This window comes from Scyliorhinus canicula, chromosome 11, assembly GCF_902713615.1.
Source record: "Scyliorhinus canicula chromosome 11, sScyCan1.1, whole genome shotgun sequence".
Lineage (NCBI taxonomy): Eukaryota > Metazoa > Chordata > Chondrichthyes > Carcharhiniformes > Scyliorhinidae > Scyliorhinus > Scyliorhinus canicula.
Window position 1 is genome coordinate 24270399 of NC_052156.1, and position 24960 is coordinate 24295358.

Below are 24960 nucleotides of genomic sequence, written 5' to 3' on the forward strand. Positions count from 1 at the left end.
AAGCCATCTCATTCAGCTCTCATCAGCAATTATATACTCAAGTTGAGAATTCACAATTTCCCCGTATGGTGCACAACCACACTCCGAAATTAATCTTTCTACTCCACATCCAATAGATCCTAGTTTGCCTTTGCTCATGTCCTCCGTCCAATCTTTCACCCACTGCTGCTGAGATTCCTTATCCATGCCTTGATCACTGCATTCACATGCTGCATTGAATTGATTTCAGGACCACTGATCCAGTTCTCAAAATCCACCACCATCTACTTCACTCTACTGGGATACATCTTTATCCTCCATTCTTCAGATTCTGAATTACCATTACTGCACACAGCAACACGGATGGTCAACCTTTCAGCCTTGGCTTCTGGAAATCATTTTCCAAACCACAATGCCTTTATACCTCCCCTGCATTCAAACTGCCTTTTTTTTTCCAACTATAGCTTTAGTCTCCTCCCTGCATGGCCTTTCACATCCTTTTCATATCCATTCCTTTTCCTAGTAAATGGTCAAAATGTGTTTCTATGAGGAGCGCTACATATACATTACTGCCGTGTTTCATTTCGACTCTGTACAGGTGTAAGAAAAAGTAATGCCAATTAAAAGAGTTATTGCATGTTAGTTATTTCATGACCACAGCAATCAACTTTAGTTATTTTTTATACATTACTGTTCCCATTTAAATGTGTCACTGTTTTATCAATTACATCTTTAAGGTTTGTTAACGTCAATTAGTTTAAGGTTGAGAGAAATAGGTGATGGTTATGAATCATATAAATAGAAAATAGCTGGAACACTGGGTTGTGTGGGAGGAAAGCTGTAAGACAGGACAAGTCAATAAACTCCCTGTTTCACCAACCGACTTGGATCCTGTTAAAAAATGAACTTATTTTACAAAGTTAACAGGAGCAAGATTATGCAGAGATTAAACAGGTCATGGAGACCGTGCAGGTTCCAGATTCACTCCCCCATTAATATTAGTAACCTTAACTCAATCCTCAGCAACACGGTCACAAAAATTATCCTTAGCACATCTTAGTTGATTATGCAAACAGGTACTGATGATTATGCGCATGTGAATGGCGAGGACATCAATTTCAGCTATGATACCTACCCACCACTCTCTCCCCTGCTCCACACCCTCCCACCTTCCCACCTTCCCCAGTCAAATGGCATGACAAAACAAACCAAAAGTTCACATATAAATAATCTCCATTTTGAACTGGTGCTCAATTCACTATAACATGGCAAACGAGAAGAGAAATCCAAGAAAAGAATATTTATGAATTATCAGCTATGAATTCAATATTATAAATGCTGGAATTAAAAACCTGCACATTACCATGAAGTTCCTTTACTGCATTTACATTGCTTAATGATTCAGTTGACACAGCAGAAACTTTTGTCTGTGTGTCAATTTTCAGTACTGATGATTCTTTCTTTTTAATATTGCTCACAGGTGCTTTCACAGCATTGGGCACAGGCTTCACATCCTGACTTAAAACTTGTGAGGCTAGAATATCCAATTCCTCCAAATCATCAGCAGTGAAATCTTCATTATCTCCAAAAGGATCTTCATTTGTTCTTGTGGCTTGTTCTGCTTTGTGGCGTTTGTTTGGTGGAAACCCTTCACAGTCATGGTTTATGTTCTTTTTTCCTCGGTTTGAAAATCCTGAAATCCTTGAAACTGGAATTTCTGGTGGCAACCTTTCCATGCTATAAATAATAGAGCCGTTTCGTTTCTTTGCTGAGTTCATAAAAAGAGCACTTGTGGACATTGCTCCAGTATTTGATCCTGCGGGACAGCCAACAGATAATAAAACATTTATGAACAATATTCATCTTTTAATTAACCCGTCCCATGTTTTTCAAAAGACAAACTGACAGAAAGCAAACACCTATACAGAGAAGACTGTCCTAATCCAAAATTGAACACCTTTACAACAAAAATGATTTAATCCAGATAAAAGAATCAGCAATATTTGTCCAACATGGGCAATTGTAAGAATATAGAAAAGCAAAGGACTCCAAAAGACGATCTGAATCTGATCAGAGCCTAAAACAAATATTTCATAAATAATTTGCTCCTTCCTACCACACGAGGCAGTCCATTCCATACATTCACCACTACCATCAATTTGCATTTGTACAGCACCTTTTACATCGTAAAAAGGTTTCAAGTTGCTTTGCAAGGGTGTTATCCAATAAAATAAAACATTTAGTCACATAAGGAGATGGCGAAATAGGTGGCACAACCTTTTGAAGAAAGTCCTGAGGGGGGAGAGATGGGTAGAGAAATTTAGATACAATTCCAGAATTTAGAAATTTAGTGGCTGTAGGCACAATAATCAATGGTGCGATAATTAAAATCCGGAATATACAAGAGGCCAGAATTGGAGAAGCAAAGAGATCTTGATGGATGATAGAATTGATGGAGGTTACAGTGAGGAGCAACGCTCTGCATATCTCAAGGGTATGCACTTCTACTCATCTAAGTTTGAATCCATGGAGTCTGCATCTAAAGTTTGTAGCAATTTTCAACATATCTAGCTTAACTTTATCTCTTATGAATCTTAAATACTTTAAATATGTCTCTCCGGGGCATCCTCGAGCTACAACCATGGCACATTGCTTCTTAAATGGGATGCATCTAACAAGACATTACATTTTTTTGTACCCAATACATTTTTTCCAATTAAGGGGCAATTTAGCGTGGCCAATCCATCTACCCTGCACATCTTTGGGTCGTGGGGGCAAAACCCACGCAAACACAGGGAGAATGTGCAAACTCCACACGGACAGTAACTCAGGACCGGTATTGAACCGGGACCTCGGCGCCGTGAGGCAGCAGTGCTAACCACTGCGCCACCATGCTGCCCGTAACAAGACATAATGCAGTTCAACATTACTCACACTTAAAATAATATTCAGTTCAATATCAGTTTGAGATACTTCTCTCTCCACCGTGGGACGAGGCAGGGATGTCCTATGTCCCCCCCCCCTGCTGTTTGCGATTGAGCCATTGGCCATCGCATTAAGAAGTTCGGGAACATGGAAAGGAATAGTGAGGGGGGGGATAGAGCATAGGGTGTCCATGTATGCCGACGACTTGCTGCTGTATGTGTCGGAGCCGAGTGTGTCAATAGGAGCAATATTGGAGTTGCTGCAGGTATTTGGGTCTTTCTCTGGGTACAAGCTGAACTTGGACAAGAGTGAGTATTTTGTGGTGTCTCAACCGGGGGTGGGGGCAGGGGTGGTGGGGCTGCCATTCCATAGGGCAGGGACTCACTTTAGGTATTTGGGGGTGCAGGTTGCCCGGGAGTGGGGAAGGCTTCGCAGATACAGCATCACTAGTTTGGTGGGGAGAGTGAAAGCAGACCTGGTGAGGTGGGATGGTCTCCCTCTGCCACTGGCAGGTCGGGTGCATGTGGTTAAAATGAATGTGTTGCGGTTCCGGTGGCGGCGATGACGTAGGAAGCTGCACATTTGGGAGCTCCTGTTTCAAACGGACTTTTCGGCTCTTTTTAGAGCCCAAAACGGAATTTTTTTGACGTCTCCCGATGGGAGAAGGTGTGCTGATCGACTTTCTCCGCATTTCACGACTTGAACTCGGGAGTGGAAAGGGGGAAAAAACGGCAGCAGCTCCCCAGAAAAAACGGGGGAAGGAATCCAAGATAGCGGCCGGCGGAGCACCAGAGGAGTGGAAGCAGTGGGCCCAGGAGCAGCAAGCTGCTCTCCTGCGCTGTTTTGCAGATTTCAAGGCTGAGGTACTGAGCTCTCTGCAGGAAACGAACAAAAGGCTCTCGGAGATTCAGACGACCCAGGGTGCTGCCATCAAGGCGTTCCAGACGCAGGCCACTGAACGAGAGGAGGAGGCCGTGGTCTTCGTGAATAAGGTGGAGGGGCACGAGGCACTCCACAAGAAGTGGCAAGACCACTTCGAGGAGCTTGATCACCGCATGAGGCGGAAAAATCTGAGGATCTTGGGCCTTGCGGAGGGGCTGGAGGGGTCGGATCTGACAACCTACGTGGCTACGATGCTGAACTCGCTAGTGGGGGCCGGATCTTTCCATCTGCCCCTGGAGCTGGAGGGAGCCCACAGGGTACTGGCCAGGAGGCCTAAGGAGAATGAACCCCCGTGTGCGGTGCTGGTGAGGTTCCACCGGTTCAGTGATCTGGAGTGTGTGCTGCGCTGGGCCAAGAAGGTGAAGAGCAGCAACTGGGAGAATGGGGTAGTACGGATCTACCAGGATTGGAGTGCGGAGGTGGATAAGCGGCGGTCCGGGTTTAATCGGACGAAAGAGGTGCTCTACAAGAAGAAGATAAAGTTCAGAATGTTGTAGCCTGCGCGCCTGTGGGTAACTTATTTGGACCGGCACTATTATTTTGATTCCCCGGAGGAGGCGTGGGCCTTCGTGCGGACGGAGAAACTGGACTCGAACTAGGGGTTGGGGGTTGCGGGGTCGGTGGTAATACTTTACTGCTGGTTTCTGCTGTTGCTGTGTTCTCTTTCTCTGTACTTTTGATATGGTTATTTATTGGGGTGTTGTTCTGTTTCTTGTTGTGGGGCATTGTTTGAGTTTTGTATCTTGCGGGGAGGGTTGAGGGGGGGTTTGTTGTATTCTATATCGGGTTGGGGGTATGGAGTGGGGCTGGTATTTGGGAGCTGCGTCAGAAGGGTGTGGTGGGGCAGTGCGAAAGCGCGGGCTTTCCTCTGGTTTCCCGCGTTGCGGGGCTGAGGGGTGGAGACGATGACGGGGGGGGGGCAGGGCCTTAACTGGTCCTTCCCCGCGCTGGAGTGGTGCCTGGAGGAGGGATAGGATGGGGGATGATCCCACTTTGGGAGGGGTCGGGTTTTTGGCAGGAGTTTCCGGGGTCAGCAGACGTTAGCTGACCCACAAGGGGAATACCGGGCTGCTGGCAGGGTCAGGAAGGAGCTGGAGGGGCCGGGGGATGAGGTGAGGTGGGGTCGCTGTGGGGACTGGGTCGGGCAGGGGGTGCTGGCCTGGGGCGGGCAGTCGACGGGCTATGGCTAGTCGACGGGGGAGGGGGGCGGGACACCCTCTGATCCGGTTGGTCACCTGGAATGCGAGAGGATTGAATGGGCCGGTGAAGTGGTCGAGGGTATTTGCTCATCTGAGGGGGCTAAAGGCAGATGTGGCAATGCTGAAGGTGGCGGACCAGGTCCGTCTGAGGAAGGGGTGGGTGGGGCAGGTTTTCCACTCTGGGTTGGATGTGAAGAACCGGGGAGTGGCGATTCTGGTGGGGAAAAATGTGTTGTTTGAGGCATCTGAGGTGGTGGCGGATAAAGGGGGTAGGTATGTTATGGTTAGGGGCAGGCTACAGGGAGAGAAGGTGGTACTTGCTAGTGTGTATGCCCCAAATTTGGACGATGCGGGCTTTATGAGGCGTATGCTGGGACGGGTCCCGGATCTAGAGGCGGGAGGTCTGATTATGGGGGGGGACTTCAATACGGTGTTGGATCCTTCACTGGATCGGTCCAGCTCTAGGACAGGTAGGAGGCCAAGGTACTGAGAGGGTTTATGGACCAGATGGGCGGAGTGAGTCCATGGAGGTTTGTGAGGCCGAGGGCACGGGAGTACTCTTTCTTCTCCCACGTACATAGGGTCTATTCTCGTATAGACTTCTTCGTGGTGAGTAGGGGACTGATTCCGAGAGTGGAGGAGGCCGAATATTCGGCCATTGCAATCTCCGACCACGCTCCGCATTGGATAGAGTTGGAGATGGGGGAAGTGCGGGACCAGCGCCTGTTGTGGCGGTTGGATGTGGGGTTGTTGGCGGAAGAGGTAGGAGGTAAGAGGTGTAGGAGGGTCCGGGCAAGTATTGAGGGGTACCTCAAGGTGAACGATATGGGGGAGGTCCAGGTGGGGATGGTCTGGGAAGCCCTGAAGGCAGTGATTCGTGGGGAGCTGATATCCATCCGGGCACACCGGGAGAGGAGCGAGAGGAGTGAGAGGGATAGACTGGTGGGAAAGATGCTGGAGGTAGACAGGAGGTACGCAGAGGCACCAGAGGAGGGACTGTCGGGGGAGAGGCGCAGCCTACAGGCTAAATTTGATTTGCTGACCACTAGAAAGGCAGAGGCACAGTGGAGGAAGGCACAAGGGGCAGTGTACGAACATGGTGAAAAGGCGAATAGGATGCTGGCTCATCAGCTCCGCAAGCGGGATGCGGCTAGGGAAATTGCTGGAGTGAGAGACAAGAGTGGGAATGTGGTGCGGAAGGGGGTAGAGGTGAATGAGGTCTTCAAGGACTTTTACGGGGAACTGTACCGGTCGGAGCCAACGGTGGAGAGGAGGGGAATGGAGAGGTTCCTCGACGGGCTTTCTTTCCCGAAGGTGCAGGAGGAGCAGGTGGAGGGGTTGGGGGCGCTGATTGAGCTGGAGGAGCTAGTTAAGGGGATCGGGCAGATGCAGTCAGGGAAGGCGCCGGGGCCGGATGGGTTCCCGGTGGAATTTTATAAAAAGTTTGTGGGCCCCTTGCTGGTGCGGACACTTAATGAAGCGTGGGAAGGGGGGACTTTGCCCCCGACGATGTCACGGGCACTGATTTTGTTAATCTTAAAGAGGGACAAGGACCCCCAGCAGTGTGGTTCATACAGGCCCATATCTCTCCTCAATGTGGATGCCAAGGTGCTGGCAAAAATCCTGGCCACCAGTATAGAGGACTGTGTGCCAGGGGTTGTACACGAGGACCAGACAGGGTTTGTGAAGGGAAGGCAGCTGAACACGAATGTGCGGAGATTGTTGAATGTCATCATGATGCCGGCGATTGAGGGGGAGGCTGAGATAGTGGTGGCGCTGGATGCAGAGAAGGCCTTCGATAGAGTGGAGTGGGGGTACTTATGGGATGTGTTGGGGAGGTTTGGATTTGGTGAAGGGTTTATTAGATGGGTGAGGCTGCTATATGAGGCCCCGGTGGCGTGCGTGGCCACGAATGGGAGGAGGTCAGAGTACCTTCGGCTTTACCGAGGGACCAGGCAGGGTTGCCCCCTGTCACCCTTGTTGTTTGCATTGGCAATCGAGCCGTTGGCAATGGCGTTGAGGGATTCAGGGAGGTGGAGAGGTTTGGTGCGAGGTGGGGAGGAACATAGGGTGTCGTTGTATGCCGATGACCTGTTACTGTATGTGGCGGACCCGGTGGGAGGGATGCCGGGGGTGATGGAGCTGCTAGCTGAGTTTGGGACCTTTTCAGGCTATAAACTAAATTTAGGCAAGAGCGAGGTGTTTGTGGTGCACCCTGGACACCAGGAGGAAGGAATTGGTAGGCTCCCGCTTAGGAGGGCAGGGGAGAGTTTTAGGTGCCTGGGGGTGCAGGTGGCCAGGGACTGGGGGACTCTTCACAAGCATAATTTCACCAGGCTTGTGGATCAGATGGAGGAGGAGTTCAAGAGGTGGGACATGCTGCCATTGTCGTTGGCGGGGAGGGTGCAGTCCATCAAAATGACGGTGCTTCCGAGGTTCTTGTTCCTCTTTCAGTGCCTGCCCATCTTCATCCCCAGGGCCTTCTTTAGGAGAGTGACTAGCGGTATTTTGAGCTTCGTGTGGGCACATGGGACTCCGAGAGTGAAGAGGGTTTTCCTGGAGCGAGGGAGGGATAGAGGCGGGCTGGCGCTGCCCAACCTTTTGGGGTACTATTGGGCGGCCAATGTGTCAATGGTGCGTAAATAGGTGATGATGATTTTGGGGGGGGGGGGGGCCGTGGGGCGTGGAAAAGAATGGAGATGGCGTCATGTAGAGGTGCGAGCCTGGGTGCCTTGGCAACCGCCATTGCCGCTCTCTCCTAAGAGGTATACCACGAGCCCGGTGGTGGCGGCGACCCTAAGAATCTGGGGACAGTGGAGACGGCATAGGGGGGAAACAGGGGGCTCGATCGAGGCTCCATTGGGTGGAAATCATCGGTTCATCCCGGGGAACAATGATGGGGGATTTAGGGGGTGGCAAAGGGTGGGCATCAGTAAATTGAGGGACCTGTTTATTGGCGGGAGGTTTGTGGGCCTGGGGGAACTGGAAGATAAATTTGGGCTCCCCCAAGGGAACATGTTCAGATACTTGCAGGTAAAGGCGTTTGCTAGGCGACAGGTGGAGGAATTTCCTTTGCTGCCCTCGCGGGGGGCGATGGACAGAGTGCTTTTGGGGGTGTGGGTCGGAGAGGGGAAGGTGTCTGACATTTATAAGGTAATGCAGGAGGTGGAGGAGTCGTCAGTGGAGGAGCTGAAGGCTAAATGGGAGAGGGAACTTGGGGAGCAGATAGAGGACGGGACTTGGGCGGATGCCTTGGAGAGAGTCAACTCTTCCTCTTCATGTGCGAGACTTAGTCTCATCCAATTTAAGGTGCTGCACCGGGCCCACATGTCCGGGACTAGGATGAGTAGGTTCTTTGGGGGTGAGGACAGGTGCACCAGGTGTTCGGGGAGTCCAGCGAATCATACCCATATGTTCTGGGCATGCCCGGCACTGGAAGAATTCTGGAAGGGGGTGGCGGGGATGGTATCGAGGGTGGTTGGATCCAGGGTCAAACCAGGGTGAGGACTCGCGATTTTTGGAGTTACGGTGGAGCCGGGAGTGCAGGAGGTGAAAGAGGCCGGTGTCCTGGCCTTTGCGTCCCTAGTAGCCCGGTGGAGGATCTTGCTGCAGTGGAAGGATGCGAGGCCCCCAAGTGTGGAGACCTGGATCAGTGACATGGCGGGATTTATAAAATCGGAGAGGGTCAAATTTGCCCTGAGAGGATTAAAGCAAGGGTTCTATGTTGTTAATATGTTGTGTTGTTCATTGAGGAGGGGCAAATGTTTATGGTTGCTATCATTATTGTTATTGTTGGTATTTTATTATGGTTCGATGTTGTTGTATAAATTCAAAATTTTTCAATAAAAAATTTTTTTTTTTTTTAAATGAATGTGTTGCCATGATTTCTGTTTATTTTTCAATGCCTACCGATTTTTCTGCCAAAGTCTTTTTTCAGGGAGATTGAGGTGAGGATTACCTCGTTTATATGGGGAGGGAAGGTGGCCAGAGTGAGGAAGGTGCTGCTACAGAGGGGAAGGCAGGCAGGGGGTTTGGGTCTCCCGAACCTGATGTACTACTACTGGGCGGCGAATGTGGAGAAGGTGCGGAGCTGGGTCAGAGGGGTGGATTCCCAGTGGGTCAGAATGGAGGCGAGTTCGTGCAGGGGGTCGGGGCTGAAGGCACTAGCAAAGCAACGGCCCCGCTCCCGATAGCTCCGAGGAAATACTCGGGAGTCGGGTAGTAATAGCTTCATTGAAAATCTGGAGGCAGTTTCGCCAACATTTCAGTTTGGGGGTCGGGTCGAGGGAAATGCCGATCCGGGAGAAGCACAGATTTGAGCCAAGGAGGTGGGACGGAAGCTTTCGGAAATGGGAATAGAAGAGGATTAAGACTCTAAAAGATTTGTTTCCTCGGGGTCGATTTGCAGGAATAAGGGAGCTGGAAGCGAAGTATGGGCTGGAGCAGTGAGAAGTGTTTAGGTATATGTAGGTTCGGGACTTTGCCAGGAAGGAGATACAGAGCTTCCCGGAGGAACTGGCCTCCACGTTGTTGGAGGAGGTGCTGGCGGCAAGTGGACTGGAGAAGGGGACAGTGTCAGCGGTATACGGAGCTATGTTGGAAAAGGATAAGGCACCACTGGAGGGGATCAAAGCGAAGTGGGAGGAAGAATTGCGAGAGGTTATAGAGGAGGGGGTCTGGTGTGAGGTGCTCTCGGAGAGTGAATGCCTCCACCTTGTGTGAGAGGTTGGGGCTGATACAGCTGAAGGTGGTGTACAGAGCACACCTCACGAGGGCAAGGATGAGCCGATTCTTTGAAGGCGGATCCTGCTGGGATGGAGAGCGGCCTCGCCACCCTGTGCCCTGGCGTGGCGAGGGGACCTGTTGGAATACTTGACCCTTGAGAAGGTTAAGTTCGAACTGTGGGGAAGCTCGGAGGGGTTCTACAAGTCATGGGCACTATTTTTTATGCACTTTCAAGAACTGGATAACATTGAACGTTAGTTTGGGGAGGGGGGTGGGGGGTGGGAGGGTGGCTGTGTATGTTGAAAATGGCTATGGGTAATCCCCGATTCCTTTTTTTTCTCTTTGACATTTGTTTATGTTAACATGCGGGCTGATGTCTGGGCATGGTGGGAGGATGGGATTGTTGTTACTGTTATGGGGTTTGAGATATTTGTTGTTGGTTATTGATTGTTGTTGGGTGTAAATTCGGGAGAAAAATTGTGAAAAAGGAGAATAAAAATATTTTAAAAACAAAAATAATAATATTCAGTTTACCTGAATCAACCATATGTAACAGATTCATTTATGGAATTTTGCACATGGCAGCCTCTTGACGTGCTACGCAAAGGCGGGTTCCATCTTCCTATAGTGATAGGAGAAAGATGGAGAAAGTTTTCACAGACTTCCCAGGAGCTGGTTGGACAGAATACTGGCAACAACCTGTAAACAAATCATCTACACATTCTTTCAACTAAAATCTGATGTTTGTGACATAGAAAAGTAAAAAGGGGAAAGTGGGATTCCATGGATGATTCAAGTGAGCTTGTTTGGACAGAGCAAGAACCTACTCTGTGCTGAGTTCTCAGGTAATAATAATAATCTTTAATGTCACAAGAAGGCTTACATTAACACTGAAATTAAGTCAATGTGAAAAGCCCCTAGTCGCCACATTCCAGCGCCTGTTCGGGTACACAGGAGAATTCAGAATGTCCAAATGACCTAACAGCACGTCTTTTGGGACTTGTGGGAGGAAACCAACGCAGTCATGGGGAGAACATTCAGACTTTGCAAACCCCAGCCAGGAATCGAACATGGGGCCCTGGTGCTGTGAAGACATAGTGATAACCACTATGCTACCGTGCTGCTGTAGCCACCTGGGGTGGCCACTTCCCGATTCCAAAATGCAGGCCCGCAAAGAATGCAGGGAAAATTGGCCAGCCACAGGAAAACAAGCAGGTGCAAGGTTTCCTGTGTATTAAGATTTGCAGAACCCAGACAGAACCGAAACCAATAGCCATCTACATACTAATGAGCAATCCCCAGGAACAATTAGAAACATTGAATGAATCGGGACCAAGACAGACTCCCCGGCGCCAGCGGGAGCCAGGACAAAGGCAGGCCAACGGACACATAGGGCCCGCCCAACGATCAGGGAACAACTCCAGTATTGGAGAAAATCGATAAAAACGATTGGGACATGGTCCAATTGATTGGGACCAAGTCCGGGGTCCGCCCACAAGAGCGCGAAACCCCTGGGGACTATAGAGTCCCCAAGTTCAGTTCGCTCTCTTGGCAGCTCTCAAAGAACTCGACCGTGACTCTCAACAAGGAGACACCTGCCTAGCAGCTGCACCAACCAAGTAAGTCTCCAGTCAACGCACGCTACGAGATAGGCACTCCTAGCTACTGTTCCATACCAGCTTGAAGCCTGCAGACTCAGAACCGGACGAAGGCCATTGTTCCTCTGACCTGGTGGGCCATTTGAAAGCTAAGTATAGGCCTTTAGTTGTAGTGATAGTCTAGTAAGTAGAGTTTTATGCATGAGTAGTGATTGACTGTGTATATAATAAATGTGTTTTGATTTGAAACTTACTAACTGGTGTATTGAGTTATTGATCAGCACTTGGCTTTGAACCTCGTGGTGGTATCAGAAAGATACCTGCCGACTCTAGAGCAAAGGTTATTAAACAGAGCAATTAAGTGAAAAACACAACGAGCAACACTGCCCATCTGCAATACAGCAGTTAGGATGCCACAATTGGTGTGTCCTCTTCAGTTGGCTGGGGAAGAGACAGTATTTCCTGTGGATCAACACTTTACATTGATCATCATCCAACCACCTTGCTGACAGTTAATTTCAAATGATGACTCAATTTTGACCAGGATTCTTCATTTAAAAACAAAATACAAATCATGAGAGATTCTGATAACTTAACAATCATTCAAAGGTTTACCAACTTTGATAAGTAAACAGTTTATATGACTGGTAGATTTGGCAAAGACATACCTAAGATAGAAAACAACTTAAATAAAACAAGTTACCACGATTAGTTTATTGCCCAATAACAGTTTTAAATGTGGAAGAGATTAAATTTAGCAAACTTCATTTCAGAAAACTGTCGAATGCCAGTCATCTTTCAACTCACTTGCAGAATTCATAAAATCATAGAATCCCTACAGTGCAGAAGGAGGCTATTTAGCCCATCGAGTCTGCACTGGCCATCCAAAAGGGCACCCTACCTATGCCCACTCCCGCACTCTATCACCGTATCCCCACCTAACTTTTGAACATTAAGGGGAAATTTAGTATGACCAATTCATCTCACCTGCACATATTTGAACTGTGGGAAGAAACTATAATAATCTTTATTGTCACATTAACACCGCAATGAAGTTACTGTGAAAAGCTACCTAACAGCAGGTCTTCTGGCACTGTGGGAGGAAACCAGACCACCCAGAGGAAACTCACACAGACATGGCGAGAACGTGAAGACTCTGCACAGAGAGTGACGGGAATCGAACCAGGGACCCTGCCGCTGTGAAACAACAGTGCTAACCATTGTGCTACCATGCCACCCACTGGAGCACCTGAAGGAAACCCACACAGACATGGGGAGAACTTGCAAATTCCACACAGTCACCCAAAAGAATTGAACCAGACAGCAGTGCTAACAAATCACTGTGTCCTAGTTTACCCAATAACCTACGACATGCTCAATTTCTAACCTTGGTTCACAATGTTACAAAAACCATAGTGTTGCATCTGCTTCAAAAGAAACATCAAGGCTCTGCGTAGTTGTGAGATCAGTGTTTTCATCTCACTAAAAAGGGTCAAAGCTATCAAGTCAGGAACAGAAAGGCAGAAACATGCAGGTGCTGGAAATCAGAAATATAAGGAGAGTATGTCAAATATATTCAAGGAGTCTGGCGTGTCTGTGGAGAGTTGAGGTCGGTGACATTCCAATCAGAACTGGAAAATTATATCAAGCTTTTATGTTTCATCTACACCCCCACCGGCCAAAGACACAGTGGCTGAAGACCTCTAAATGTTACGTCTCCAACAGTCCCAGTTCTGATGGAAGGTCACAGCCTGAAGCATTTGTTTCTGCTTCTCTCTCCACAGTCCTGCAGCACTTTCTGTGACAATTCAAGAATTTGGCACGCCCCCTTCCAAAAAAAAAAGACGTCTGGTTTCGCGCGTAGGAATAAACGGCCCCCAGAGGACACAAGGTCTCCTGATTAAAAACTGGGCCCCGTCGCGGTGGGAATTGAAAGCCCGCGAGGTTCCAACTCTGACACTCACAAAGCTACGAGCACAAGAAGCCCTCCACTGACAGCCATGTTGCCTGCCTGCAGCAGCGTCACCCAGCCACAGCCAATCAACTCGTGGCTTCTTCCGTTCACCGGCACCGCACACATCCCTCCATCCAGCTTTCCGATTGGTGCTCCCTCCACCTACGGCACCTACGGCATCCTCCTGGCTCAAATTCTATTTGGATGCTGCCTTTTGAAACTTCAATAACAATGGATGGAACGCATTTTGAATAATCATTGTAATATTCACTTATTCAAAAAAAATTCAAGTAAAATGCCAAAGCTATACTCCTCTGCACTATAGTACCAAATTAAAAGTTTTGGCAGCAGTAATGGATTCATAATTAGAACATTTTCTGTTTTTATTGATAATTTTATAGAATTTACAGTGCAGAAGGAGGCCATTCAGCCCATTGAGTCTGCACCGGCCCTTGGAAAGAACACCCTACTTAAGCCCCACGCCTCCGCCCTCTCCTCTTTATCCCTGTAATCCACCTAATAATGGATTCCTAATTTGGATGCTCTTCACCTAAAACCAGTTTTCTTTTTCTCCTGAGGCTGCGAGGGAGCATCTCTTTTGTCTGCTCCAGATCATTGCTGGACCTTTGTATGGAAATGATGCCCGATGCCCGATGACTGTTTCAAACTGCACTAATTTAGGTCTGGCTGAGATTGGCATAGAAATAGGAGTGGAAATAGGCCATTGAGCCCATCATGGCTGATTTGTGGCCTTAATTCCACTTTCCTGCCTATCGCCATAGCCTTCGACTCCCCTTGTCAGCCATAAATTTGTTTAACTCAGACTATCTGAATGATCCAAGCAGCCTCAACTGTTGACTGGAAGAGAATTCCAAAGTACTAACAACCTCTGAGAGAATAAATTCCTGTTTCTCAACTCTTGTCTTAAACGAGGGCGGCATGGTGGCGCACTTGTTAGCACTACTGCCTCATGGCACCAATGTCCTGGGTCAATCCGTACCTGATGATGTGACCATCAATTCACTCGAGACACGATAGGAAGTAAACTGTGGCTTTAATAGACTTACAACTGAGCCTGTCTGCGACCAGAAGAACTGAGGGCAGACTCACAAGGCTGCAGCACATTATATTTCCGGTAGTGGGAGGGGCCATGGGCAGAGCCATGGACGGAGCCAAGGGTGGAGCCCTGTACAAGTTCCTCATCTCCCCCTGTGGGCAGAGCCGCGCAACGGCTCATAGACAGAGCCCACAAGGACACAATACTATACAGTGTGAATTACACGATGTACATTCACCACATTCACCCCCTGTAAAAAATCAAGTCCGGCGGGGGTGACGGGTCTACGGGTTGAGCCGGTCCGGTGGCCGAGTCGTCCTTTGGGATCGACGGAGCACTGGGGTTGCAGCCTCTTCGGATGGCTGAGTGGTGACGGGCGGTGTGGATCTGAGGGTGGACTCCGGGGGTGGTTCGTTCAGAGCTTTGTTCCTGACCGGTGCGACGGGCGAGGGAGGGTGCATGAAGCCTGGAGGCATGGGGGCGCAGGGCGTGGGGGGTCGGGTGGGGTGTAGTGTGAGGGGTACCTCGGCGGTGGTGGTGGTGGTGGTAAATCCTGCAGGCGCCAGGTCTCGGAGGGAAACGGTGTCCTGACGGCCGTCGGGGTGTTCTATAAAGGCGTAGTGTGGGTTTGAGTGTAGCAGTAGTACCCTTTCTACTAGTGTGTCCGTTTTATGTGTCCGGACGTGCTTCCGGAGGAGAACCAGACCCGGTATCCTCAACCAAGATGGGAGCGAAGCCACCGTGGTAGTGCCCCTAGGGAAAACAAATAATCGCTCGTGAGGGGTCTGGTTAGTGGCAGTGCACAGGAGGGACCTAATTGCATGGAGCGCGTCGGGGAGGACCTCCTGCCAGTGGGAGGTCGGGAGATTCCTGGACCGTAGGGTCAGTAGGACGGTCTTCCAGACCGTCGCGTTCTCCCTCTCCACCTGCCCGTTCCCCCTAGGGTTATAGCTGGTAGTCCTGCTCGAGGCGATGCCCTTGTCGAGTAAGTACTGACGCAGCTCGTCGCTCATGAAGGACGAACCCCTGTCGCTGTGTACGTAGCTGGGGAAGCCGAACAGGGTGTAGACACTGTGCGGGGCTCTGATGACTGTATGGGAGGTCATATCGGGGCATGGGATAGCAAACGGAAAGCGGGAGAATTCGTCTATGACGTTGAGGAAGTACACATTTCGATTGGTCGAGGAGTGTGGCCCTTTGAAGTCGATGCTCAAGCGTTCAAAGGGCCGGGAAGACTTTACCAGGTGGGCCTTGTCTGGTCTATAGAAGTGCGGTTTGCACTCCGCACAGATCGGGCAATCCCTGGTGATGACTTTTACCTCCTCGGTGGAGAATGGCAGGTTGTGGGCCTTGATGTAGTGGGCGAGCCGGGTGACCCCCGAGTGGCAGAGGTCGTTGTGGATAGCCTTTAATCGGTCGTCTTGCGTGCTGGCGCATGTGCCGCGGGACAGGGCATCTGGGGGCTTGTTGAGCTTCCCCAGCCAATATATGATGTCTTAATTATAGGTGGAGAATTCGATCCTCCACCGCAAGATTTTATCGTTTTTTATTTTGCCCCTTTGCGAGTTGTCGAACATGAAGGCTACCGATCTCTGGTCGGTGATGAGGGTAAACCTCCTACCTGCGAGGTAGTGCCTCCAGTGCCGTACGGCTTCCACAGTGGCTTGAGCTTCTTTTTCGACTGAGGAGTGTCGAAGTTCTGAAGCGGAGAGGGTTCGGGAGAAGAAAGCTACTGGTCTCCCTGCCTGGTTCAGAGTGGCAGCGAAAGCAACCTCTGAGGCATCGCTCTCCACCTGGAAGGGGACGGCTTCATCCACTGCCCGCATGGCCACTTTGACGATGTCCTCCTTGATGCAGTTGAAGGCCTGGCGAGCCTCTGCTGACAGTGGGAAGAGTGTGGTCTTAAATAGTGGGCGGGCTTTGTCCGCATACTGGGAGACCCACTGGGCATAATAGGAGAAGAATCCCAGGCACCTCTTGAGGGCTCTGGGACAATGAGGGAGAGGGAGCTGTAAGAGAGGGCACATGCGGTCCGGGTCAGGGCCCAGGACTCCGTTTTCCACGACACAGCTGAGGATGGCTAGTCTGGTAGTGCGGAAAATGCATTTCTCCTTATTGTAGGTGAGATTGAGTTTCTGGGCGGTTTGGAGAAATCGGTGGAGGTTGGCGTCGTGGTCCTGCTGGTCATGGCCGCAGATGGTGACGTTATCCAGGTACGGGAACATGGCCCGCAGCCCATACTGGTCCACCATTCAGTCCATTGCTCGTTGGAACACCGAGACCTCATTCGTGATGCCAAAGGGAACCCGCAGGAAATGGAAGAGGCGGCCATCTGCCTCGAACGCCGTGTAGTAGCGGTCCTCTGGGCGGATTGGGAGCTGGTGATATGCAGACTTCAGATCCACCGTGGAGAATATGCGGTACTGGGCGATCTGGTTGACCATGTCTGCAATTCTGGGAAGGTGGTACGCATCGATGTGCGTGAACCGGTTAATGGTTTGGCTGTAATCAACCAACATCCCGAACTTTTCCCCGGTCTTGACGGCCACCACCTGAGCTCTCCAGGGGCTGTTACTGGGCTCTATGACTTCCTCACATAGGAGCCGCTGGAGTTCGGCTGTAATGAATACCCTGTCCTGCTGGCTATACCGCCTGCTGCGAGTGGCTACGGGTTTGCAGTTAGCAGTGAGATTAGCGAAGAGTGGAGGGGGGTCGATTTTTAAAGTTGCTAAGCTGCATATAGTGAGGGGGGCAGGGCTCCGCCGAAGCTGAGTGTGAGGCTTCTAAGATTGCACTGAAAATCGAGCCCGAGTAAGAGTGGAGCGCAAATGTCTGGGAGTACGTACAGCTGGAAATTAGAGTAGCTGGTGCCCTGTATTGTTAGGGTCGCAACGGCACGCCCTTGTATTTGGACACCCGGGTCACTGTGTGGAGTTTGCACAGTAGCACAGTGGTTAGCACTGTTCCTTCACAGCGCCAGGGACCCAGGTTCGATTCCCGGCTTGGGTCACTGTCTGTGCGGTGTGGTGAAAGAACATCATGTAATTCACACTGTATGGTATTGCGTTCACACTGTATAGCATTGTGTCCTTGTGGGCTGTCTGTGAGCCGTTGCGCGGCTCTGCCCACAGGGGGAGATGAGGAGCTCGTACAGGGCTCCACCCTTGGCTCCGCCCATGGCTCTTCCCATGGCCCCTCCCACTACCGGAAGTATAAAGTGCTGCAGCCTTGTGAGTCTGCCCTCAGTTCTTCTGGTCGCAGGCAGGCTCAGTTGTAAGTCTATTAAAACCACAGTTTACTTCCTATCGTGTCTCGAGTAAATTGATGGTCACATCAATTTAATAGACTTAAGAAAACTACTATGGAATCAGCCCTCAAACCTGATTGACTAGAACTCGACCCGCAGGCTGCAGAGGCGAAGGAAATCTTTCTACACTGGCTTCGGTGTTTCAAGGCCTACCTGGCTGCATCGACTACCTCCAAGACTACAGATGAGCAGAAACTCAGCCTACTGCACGCATGGGTGAGCCATCGCATCTCTACGCAACTCAACAGTACCGGCTCGTACACCGAGGCCCTCGCTATGCTCGACCGATTATACGATTGATAGAGGTGACCGTCCACCTCGAGGGCAGTGTAGGAACGGTCCATTTTACAGATGGGGAGCTGGTGGTAGGCGGATTTCAGGTCAATCGTCGAGAAGACCCAGTACTGTGCAATCTGATTGACCATATCAGATATGCGAGGGAGGGGGTACGCGTCGAGCTGCGTGTACCAATTGATGGTCTGGCTGTAGTCCACGACCATCCTGTGTTTCTCCCGTTTTAACCACCACCACTTGGCCTATCCAGGGGCTGTTGCTGGCCTCGATAATACCCTCCCGAAGCAACCGTTGGACTTTGGACCTGATGAAGGTCTTGTCCTGGGTGCTGTACCGTCTGCTCCTGGTGGCGACGGGCTTGCAATCTGCAGTCAGATTGGCAAAGAGGGCGGGAGGGTCAACCTTGAGGGTCGTGAGGCCTCAAACGGTGAGTGGGGGTAGGGGTCCGCCGAATTTGAGGGTGAGGCTCTGGAGGTTACATTGGAAATCCAGGCCCAGATAAGTGTCGCACTGAGGTTGGGGAGAACGTACAGGCGGAAACCACTGAATTCAACGCCTTGTACGGTGAGTTTGACCAGACAGAAACCCCGGATTGGTACAGAGTGGGATCCGGAGGCCAGGAAAATCCATTGGTTGGTGGGATGGACTGCGAGGGAGCAGCGCCTTACCGTGTCCGGATGGATGAAGCTATCAGTGCTCCCGGAGTCAAGTAGGCAGTAGGTCGCGTGGTCGTTGATGAGCACCATCGGTGAAGCGGTAGCCACGTTGCGAGGACGGGATTGGTCAGGCGTCATGGAGGCGAGTAGCGGGCGATCGTCTGAAGAGTCCGAAGAGTCCGACGAGTAGCGGCAGTGACCCGGGTCCCGTGGTCCAGACCCGAGGGGAGGACAAAATGGCGGCGTCCGAAGTACCTGCGGGGAAGAAGATTGCGGCGCCCATGCAGCGCACGTTGTGGGGGAGGGGCAAGATGGCGGCGACCATGGAGCGCACGTTGCGGGGGTGGGGCAAGATGGCGGCGCCCACTGGCCGCACGTGGACCCGGTGGAAGAAGATGGCGGCGCCCATGGTGCGCACATTGCGGGGGCGGCGAAAGATGGTGGCACCCACTGACCGCACGTGGACCTGGGGGGAGAAGATGGCAGCGCCCACTGGTCACACGTGGCCCCGGAAGCAGCGGACGGCGGGGCCCATTGTGCGATCGTCTGAGGAAAGGGGGAGAGTTCGGGCGCGATAGCGGCAACTGCGTGGGCCTGACACAATGCTGCAAAGTGGCCTTTCTTGCCACAGGATTTACAGGTCATGCGCAGGCCGGGCTGCGCTGGCGGGGGTGCTTCTGCTGGCCGCAGAAGTAGCAGTGGGGACCCCCAGGGTGCGCGGTGTGGCGAGCAGCGCAGGCATACTATGCGGGAGCGGCCCCAGTCGGGGGGGTCGGTTGCGGGGTCCACGAGGGGTAGGATGGGTGGGCCGCTCGGCAGGCGGGGTAGGATTGTACGTTACGGGAAGCAATCGTCATAGAGAGCGCTAAAGTCTTTGTCGCCGCTAGATCGAGCGCGGCCCCTTCCAGCAGTCGTTACCGATGGGGTCCGATGCAATACCCGTCACAAAAGCATCTCGCATGAGGAGATTGGAATATTCCATGGCTGTGACGGCCTGGCACTCGCAGTCCCATACTAGAGGGATAAGGGCCCGCCAGAAGTCCTCAATCGACTCACCCGGTTGCTGGACGCGAGTGGCGAGTACATGCCTCGCAAACAGAGTGTTCGTCGACTGGACGTAAATTTATTTGAGAAGCTCCATGGCGCTGCATAATTCGGCGCGTCCTGTATCAGCGGGAACACGCTGGAGCTCAACCTTGAGTAGAGGAGTTGAATTTTCTGAGCTTCCGATGGTGTAGGGTCCGCTGAGGTGATGAAGGCCTCGAAGCAAGCCAGCCAGTGGTTAAAGTCTTTTTTGGCGTTCGCCGATTGCGGATCCAGCTGCAAGCGGTCGGGTTTAATTCTGATGTCCATGATGCGGAAAATCTCACATTAATAAATTGATGCGCTAACAATTGCACACAAAGACTCGAACCGGCACAAGAGAGGCTTTATTACCGTGAGATGTTATCCTTCGACTGCAGCTGGTAGAATGGCAGCTCAGGAGATCTCATGAATATTTATACTGCTCCCTGTGGGCGGAACTAGCCGGCAGGGGCTTACCGACAAACCTGTAATACGGGAACTGCTGTACATCCCCTAATACAGGCACACACACATATATATACAGTGGGGGATCACCACATTCTCCACACCACCTCTCTCCTAAACCTCACCTATAACAAGGAGAAGTGCGTATTTAGCACGAACCGCTTAGCCATCCTCGGCTATGTGGTCCAGAACAGAGTTCTGGGGCCCGATCCCGACCGCATGCGCCCCCTCATGGAGCTCCCCCTTCCCCACTGCCTCAAGGCCCTCAAGCGCTGCCTGGGGTTCTTCTCCTACTACACCCAGTGGGTCCGACACTATGCAGACAAGGCCCGCTCACTCATCCAGTCCACCCTTTTTCCCCTGACGGCCGAGGCTCAACAGGCCTTCAACCGTATTAGAGACGACATCGCCAAGGCCGCGATGCATGCAGTCGACGAGACGTTGACCTTTCAAGTGGAGAGCGATGCATCAGACATCACTCTAGCTGCCACGCTCAATCAGGCAGGCAGGCCCGTGCATTCTTTTCCCACACCCTTCATGCCTCATAAATTCGGCACTCCTCTGTCGAAAAAGAGGTCCAAGCCATCGTCGAAGCTGTGTGACATTGGAGGCATTACCTGGCCGGCAGGAGATTCTTTATGTTTAACAACAAACAACGGGGCAAGATCAAGAACAATAAAATCTTGAGGTGGAGGATCAAGCTCTTCACCTACAACTATGAGATCATCCCGGTAAGCTCAACAAGCCCCCAGATGCCCGATCCCAAGGTACATGTGCCAGCGCACAAGTAGACCGACTCCGGACCCTGCACGACAACCTTTGTCACCCGAGAGTCACATGGTTGTACCACTTCATCAAGGCCTGCAATCTGCCCTACTCCATCGAGGAAGTCAGGACAATCACCAGGGACTGCCAGGTCTGTGCGGTGTGCTAACCGCACTACTACCAGCCGGACCACTCGCACCTGGTGAAAGCCTCCCACCCCTTGCAGCGTGGACTTCAAAGGGCCCCTCCCCTCCACCGACCGGAACACGTATTTCCTCAGTGTGGTCGATGAGTACTCCAGATTCCCCTTCGCCATCCCATGCCTCGACATGACGTCTGCCACCGTCATCAAAGCCCTCAACACCATCTTCGCTCTGTTCGACTTCCCCGCCTACATCCACAGTGACAGGGGATCCTCATTCATGAACGATGAGCTGCGTCAGTTCCTGCTCAGCAGGGGTATCGCCTCCAGCAGGACGACCAGCTATACCCCCCGGGGAAACGGGCAGGTGGAGAGGGAGAATGTGATGGTCTGGAGGGCCGTCCAGCTGGCCCTATGGTCCAGAAATCTCCTGGTTTCCCGCTGGCAGGATGTCCTCCCGATGCACTGCACTCCATTCGGTCGCTCCTATGCACTGCGACTAACAACACACCCCATGAACGTCTCTTTGCCTTCCCCAGGAAGTCCACATCCGGGATGTCACTCCCGACTTGGCTCGCAGCTCCAAGACCCATAGTCCTCCGTAAGCACGTACAACTCCACAAGGCGGACCCGTTGGTGGAAAGGGTGCAGTTACTCCACACTAACCCCCAGTATGCCTATGTAGCGTACCCCGACGGCCGCCAGGATACTGTCTCCCTCAGGGACCTGGCACCAGCAGGTTCCTCACACACACCGGCCCTGTTCCACCCTCCCCTCCCCCCGTGCACCCAGCAGCACCCCCCCCCCCCACCCCCGCAAGTGACCATCCGTCCTTCCCCTGCCCATGCCCGAGGATGAAGAGGATTTTGGCATGTTCCCGGAGTCACCGAGGATCAGACCACCACCGGAATGGCCGCCACCACTGTGTCACTCCCAACGTCAGATCAAGGCAGGACCGGCTAAACCTGTAATTGGTTCGGGACTGTTAAAGCACCCTGTACTGGACTTCAAACATTTTTTTTAACCTCTGTATATTAAACTTGTTCTGTATATAGTTCTCCGCCACCCCCGCCGGACTCAATTTTAACAGGGGGTGAATGTGGTAATCACCACTGTTGTATATATTAGGAGGTGTGTGGTAAGACCCTGTACTACAGGTATGGGGGTAGTCCCTGCCTGCTGGCTCCTCCCAGTAGGTGGAGTATAAATATGTGTGCTCCCCACACAGCAGCCATTTTGCCAGCTGCTATCGGAGGCCACATATCTTACTGTAATAAAGCCTCAATTGTATTCAACTCTCGTCTTTGTGCAATTGATCGTGCATCAATGAGCACCTACCTAGGCCCACACCCCTGCCCTATCCTTGTAACCCCATAACCCCACCTATCCTGTCCACCTTGGACACTAAGAGGCTATTTTGCATGGCTAATCCTGTACATCTTTGGACTGTGGGAGGAAACCAGAGCATCCAGAGGAAACCCACGCAGACACGGGGAGAACATACAAAGTCCACACAGACAGTCACCCAAGGCCGGCGCAAACCAGGGTTCCTGGCGTTGTGAGACAACAGTGCTAAACACTGTGCCACTGTACCACTTCGATAACAACTTCAATAAATTTGTCAAACTCAATTTTCTTTTCACAAAACCTTATTGACACTCCATATTATGATTGTGAGTGCCTGCTTGTCACACTTTGGTGATGCTTATCTGCTTCAGTACTCTGACTTGTCTTTTCAATTTAACTTTCCAAATCTCCCACCATGTAAGTACTCCCTCCCACCCCCACTATTTATTTGAAAGCCATCCCTAAAGCCCTTGTTACCTATGTTGTTGGTACCCATGAACATTGACCACAACAACTGGATCCTACCACTCCCACTCTAAGGAGAGGTCCTTAAATCTGCCACCAGGCAGGGCTCACAATCCCAGCTCTGCTGCTCAAGTTGCTGCTCCTGCCATCTCTTCATCATGAGAGTGATAAGTTAGCGTTGGTAGAGTCCAACACCACCATATGTTGCTGATCACCAGCCTCATGTTATCAACTGCAAGATTTTCCCAATTGGCAGCATTAACATTACATCATTTAATCAAAAAACACAGATGTTGGAACCTGAAACAAAAACAGAAAACGCTGAAAATATTTATCAGTTCTGTTTAAATCTATAGAGGGAACAGACAAGTTAATATCTCTTGTGTGAACTGTTTGGTAAAACTACATAGCTGAAGGTTATGTTTGATTGTACGAAATAATGAGGAAATGGGCCTTCACAAAAGGCTGCTCTGTAGATAAATGCCACATCAGAAAGTTGGGAATTGTTGAACTAAACGATTATAACCTTGTGCTACAATCTTGAACTTGCAAGCAAAGAATGTGATTGTGATTGTAAGAGCTCAAGTGAGATTGCAGCAAGGACATGTTTTCTGGCAAAAAATCAAACATTCTGATATACAGGGCGTTTGTACTAAACAACTCTTGAAAATCATAAAATATAAAACATTCAAATCAAAATGACCGTGAGTATGGTTAAAAATAACACAAGTAAATAAAGTTATTGTACATATTTAATTATAGATGGCATAAATGTTGTATGTTGAAAGGAAGAAAGGAGGCCCAAATCCATTTTATTACCTCTGTTCTCAGTAATGTGTAAATAAGTTATTTCTGTATTTTGCAACGCATACTCATTCAGTCATTAAAGACATGGTTGTGAACTTAATCTACTGATGTCTAGCAACATTCTGAAAATAACCTGTTTGAACCATGTCAGAAACACCCCTTCCAAAGCTAACAGGTCCTGGGATAGGACTTGAACCCGGAACGTCTGGCTCAGAGGCAGAGGTGCTATTCAATTCAGCCATGAGGACTGTCCTAACTTTCGTTTCGCTTTAAAGCACATTTATTCCAAGCAGAACCACATTTCCTCATGTCCCTCAAAGAGACACCTGGGGGCATAAAGCAGCACCAAAGAGCATAAAGCAGAAAGTGAAATCTTCAATTAAAGCATTCCGGTTCTTGCAATCTGTTATAACCCCCACGAGGCCCACGGGGAAATCATTGTTGGTCTCCCCATGGAGCTCGTGGAGTACGAGCTTCCCAGGTAGGGGATGGAGGACAGCCAACGGGGACACATTAGAATTGAACATAAAAGCCGGCCCAAGCAGGGCCCAGGCAGTTGGTTGTCCCAACGGGGACGGTGATTGTGGATGGTTATGCCAAGGGCAGATTATTGTAATTCATTAAAATAAGTCTTCGTTTCCGACCGCTGGTTTTCTCGGTCAATAAACTGATGACAGGGAAAAAGGAGACTCCAGGCTCGCTTGTGGAAATGCCCAGTCGCCCCGGACGGTTACCGTACAAGAACGTATAAAGTTTTAATATGCCGCTGTTTAGTAAGCTGGAAGCCTTCGCCGTGAGCTTTGAAGATTGGAGCCAAGATGCTGATCGTATGAGGTACTTCTTCCAGGCCAACGGTATCTTGGTTGAAGACCGTCAGGAATTGATCCTCCTGATCACCTGCAGGGCCCCAACTTTTGAAACTATAAAGAGTCTCACTTACCCAAGTGCCCAGACTACAAATCATTTGATGAACTGGTTGGACTTGTGGCTAAATATTATGATCCTAAACCTTGTGTTATTATGCAACAGTATAGGTTCAACATGGCTGTGCGGTCTTTGGGTGAGTTGGTCACTGACTTTTTGACCTACCTGGGGTGACTGGCAAAGCATTACGAGTTTGGGCCATCCCTCTCGAAAATGTTGAGAGATAAGCCGGTTTGTGGAATAAACAACATGGCCACTCAAAGGAAGCTGTTAGTGGGGCCCACGATAGACTTGAAGCGGGCCATCGAGCAATCACTATTCCGTGAAAATGCAGAGAAAGGAGC

At 50.6% G+C, this 24960-nt stretch overlaps 1 protein-coding gene across 3 annotated transcripts in view; it reads right to left on the minus strand.

The window, feature by feature from the left end:
- The window catches only part of LOC119973930 (ATR interacting protein), a 59924-nt gene extending 46505 nt beyond the window's left edge, over window positions 1–13419 (minus strand). For 2 of the 3 annotated variants that reach the window (XM_038812587.1, XM_038812585.1), the window contains exons 1-3: window positions 13333–13419; window positions 10305–10392; window positions 1343–1795 (exon numbers count right to left, since the gene is read on the minus strand). In XM_038812587.1, the coding sequence (XP_038668515.1) occupies window positions 1343–1795; window positions 10305–10332 (481 nt within the window). In that variant the 5' untranslated portion in view covers window positions 10333–10392; window positions 13333–13419. Of the gene's footprint in view, window positions 1–1342; window positions 1796–10304; window positions 10393–12755; window positions 12906–13332 lie in introns of all 3 variants that reach the window. The other variant, XM_038812586.1, reaches the window with a different exon arrangement.
- Between the last annotated feature and the right edge of the window lie 11541 nt (window positions 13420–24960).